Source organism: Varanus komodoensis, unplaced genomic scaffold (assembly GCF_004798865.1).
Source record: "Varanus komodoensis strain SLA01 unplaced genomic scaffold, ASM479886v1 scaffold8, whole genome shotgun sequence".
NCBI classification, from domain to species: domain Eukaryota; kingdom Metazoa; phylum Chordata; class Lepidosauria; order Squamata; family Varanidae; genus Varanus; species Varanus komodoensis.
This window is the reverse complement of record NW_025336481.1, coordinates 5,195,277-5,198,396: the sequence shown is the minus strand read 5'-3', so window position 1 is coordinate 5,198,396 and position 3,120 is coordinate 5,195,277. Positions and strand designations below refer to the sequence as shown.

The 3,120-nt window shown below is 50.6% G+C and overlaps 1 protein-coding gene across 1 annotated transcript; it reads right to left on the bottom strand.

The window, feature by feature from the left end:
* Positions 1-220: 220 nt before the first annotated feature.
* Positions 221-2,789, bottom strand: LOC123036300 (potassium voltage-gated channel subfamily KQT member 2-like). Its single transcript, XM_044455446.1, has 2 exons — positions 2,568-2,789; positions 221-1,488 (listed from the first exon to the last, which is right to left on the bottom strand). The coding sequence occupies exons 1-2, from the start codon at positions 2,658-2,660 to the stop codon at positions 766-768; spliced, it is 816 nt and encodes a 271-aa protein (XP_044311381.1). The 5' UTR covers positions 2,661-2,789; the 3' UTR covers positions 221-765.
* Between the last annotated feature and the right edge of the window lie 331 nt (positions 2,790-3,120).

The window sequence follows — 3,120 nt, the reverse complement described above, 5'->3', positions numbered from 1 at the left end:
GACTTCTGGGCATGCAGAGCAAGAGCTGGTTCAATGCCATCCTGAAATTGTAAATTAAAAAAAAAGAAGGATCAAAGCATCTCATGAGTTAGCATCTTCGCTTCCCAAAGAACCTATTATTCTTTGAATGCAAGCACTCCTCTTGAAGTTGTGGTCGTATGGCCGATCCAAGGTTGCAAGATCGATTTCTCTGTCATTCCTCAAAACTCACGTATGCACCCTCTGGACACCAACCACCCCTTGTACAACCCCTGTCGGGTCCTATTGCTATTTTTTCTGTCATTATAATTAAAGCACGTTTGTCACAGCACAGGACAGATCTGTTCCCCCCACTCCCAAGGCGTAATGAGTGACAGGTTCCCCCGCGACACCTTCGCACTGGTGTGTGTGATAGCTCAGTGCCATTCCCTCTTCTTGGTAAAAATTGTTCCCTGCCACTCTCGTAAGCGATGTCTGTGCCCTCTAAGCTTAAATGTCCACCAACAGTTGTGGCTACCTACCCTGGAGTAAGGTAACAGTTTTGCCTATTTTAGAAAGACAGTAAGAAAGAAATCCAGACTTGTCAAGGCTTCAAATCATTCACCGCAGCGCCCTCTTTGTAGACAAGCGGCGCAGCGTCTGCTCTCCCACTCCCAGAGCGAGCCCTGGAGAAACATCCACAACTTCTCCGTCACAGAACATGAGCTCTCGGACACCTGAAGTTCACTGTGGACAGCAGGACTGGCCCGTGCTCGTGGCGTTGTGTTCAGGCGGCCTTCCGCCGCTTCACTGTCTAGGAGTGGACCAGCCCATGTCACTGAAAGGTCCCTCACCCGTGGCTGATCTTGGCGGGGGCCCACACGGTGTGCAGAGGTCAGAATCTGTGTCTGACTCGCCTTCTGCAATGTAAGGTCTGATTTTGGCCACAGCTGTGTAGCAACCGTTGTTCAGGACGTCCAAGTTCTCTTTGGACTGAGAAATGCTAAACCCGCTGAAGGAACGCTCCAGTTCCTCATGGTCCACTGACGGGATGGAAATGGAGGTGTCGCTGTCCCTCAAGCCGCTCTCGGGATGCTTGGCGGTAACGTCTTCATTCTTGGCGTACTCGGCACTGGCCCTGTTCCCGCCACTGTAGGCGGACAAGGAGCGCTCGTGTGAAGGTGGTGGCGGGATCCTAACCAGAGAACCAGGGTCCCCGACCGGGGAGGTCCCATGGCTTTGCCGCTGATAGGGCTGCCAGGAGGTCGAAGGAGGGCAGTTGTTGTTTGGCATGGTTGTAGCAGGTGGAGCAGAGAAATTCTTCTGTCCCATAGAACTTGTGGAGCGAATGATCTTGATGATGCAGCCATTTTTGTCGATATGCTCCCGGCTGTCTTCTGGGCTGTGATAGGGTGGTGCTGGGTCAGGTTCTTTAGACCCAAAGTAGGCTTCGGTTTCTGTTGGTGGGATCCCCATCCGTTGCATGTAGATGTTGACCAGGAAATCCAACTTCTTCTCCATGGACTGTACCTGGAAAATGTCAGATGCCAATGCATGATTGTGACAAAATCTTAAGACCCAAGCCTGCTTGTCTCCCTTACCCTTATGCACACACAGGATTCTACTCCAGAGACAAGTCCTGCTCTGAGCCATGAGACAGACAGAGAGAGAGAGATCCACTTTACGTTCTTAGCATAAAGCCAAAATGGTTCCCAAGGAGACCTGGAATCCCACCACGAAAAGTCTGCCAAGATCATGTACTTCTTACCCCTCCATGATCAGCTTAACCCCTCTGTCCTGGGCTTCATGGAGCGCCCCAGCTCCATGAACATCTCCATGAACAGTAGAGTATCCAATCTGATGAGATCCAAGAGGCAAGCAGGTGCCACTGTGAAGGAGACCCTACCCCTTATGGCTCCTTGCAATATTCCATGGGGTCAAGAGATCAGAAGAAGACCCTTCAGTGATGACCAGAACATGCAGCGAGGAAGATACAGGATGAGGCAACCCAGGGTGCCAGTCCAAACCCAAACCAGAGGCTTTGCACCAGCCACAGCTCCTGGGCACTTTTGCAAGGCAGACTCCTGTAGAACACATGCCAGCAGTCCAGCCTGGAGATGCCTAAAGCCGAAACAGCTGCTGGCAAGATCCAATTCAACCGCGAGAGCTGTGGTTAGCAAACCAGGCAGATGTGGGAAAGGGTGCCCCTGCCCTTGACGCCACCCGTGCATCCAACAGCAGCTGTGTTCAAAGGACCCCGTTTCAAGCTATGGAAGCCCTGTTACAAGCTCCCTTGTCGCCCTTTTCCAGAACTCCTTCTAGAACAGGCTGCACACCTAAACCTAGATCAGACGATCCATAGCTCTCAACAGGGAGAGAGGGAGGTGAAGCATCCAGGGGAAAGATGAGAGGCCCCCTTAATTGGCTCAGCTGGGACCAAAGCGCTAAACTTTCAAAACACCCTCCGTTAGTGGACGTTCATCTTAGCAAATCTGCACTGGCACATCTGCAGTTGGTTCCTGAATTTTCTCATTTCTCTCCTCCTCCTATGCCCTCTTCTCAAAAGGCTCGTTGGAGGAGACTGGATCATTTTGGAACGTGCCACTTACCTGCTTTTCCACCTTTCCAAGTCGGCCCATCATACTTGGATCTTCAGGAAGCTCCCCTTCGGCAGGTCCTTTGGTTCGGTCCTTATCTGTCATGGATGGCCCTCGCCCAACGATCTGGTCAACTCTACCAGGAGCACAAACGCCACCGAGAAAAAGCCATGAAGTTAGCGAGCTACAATTAAGGAGTCAAAACACTATTCTATTCTATTCCTATTCATATAATCAGAAGGAAACAACTAACAGAACACCTCTCTGTTTCTGTAAATGCACATCGGTTCAGAATCCACTGCTTCAGTTGCTAGAGATATAATCTGGCACATTATGCATAGTAAACATCCCCCTAGGAAAGAATTTGATGTCATTAATGCTCAAATGAACACGCATATCTTTTTAAAACTGCATGTGAATAGATCTGTCTATAATTCAGGGACAGGCAAGCTAGTGCCCTCTAAAACTTAGGGGCTAGGATCCCCCTCATTCCTGGCCACTGGCTGTGCTGCCTGGGCCATCAGGTAATTATAGCCTGAAATACTTGGCGGGGGGGGCAGCTTAC

Coding starts and splice junctions, on each gene's coding strand:
- LOC123036300 (XM_044455446.1), bottom strand. CDS start 2,660: ATGACAGATAAGGACCGAACCAAAGGACCTGCCGAAGGGGAGCTTCCT. Junction 1,489..2,567: donor TTGGAAAGGTGGAAAAGCAG/GTAAGTGGCACG, acceptor GACATTTTCCAG/GTACAGTCCATGGAGAAGAA.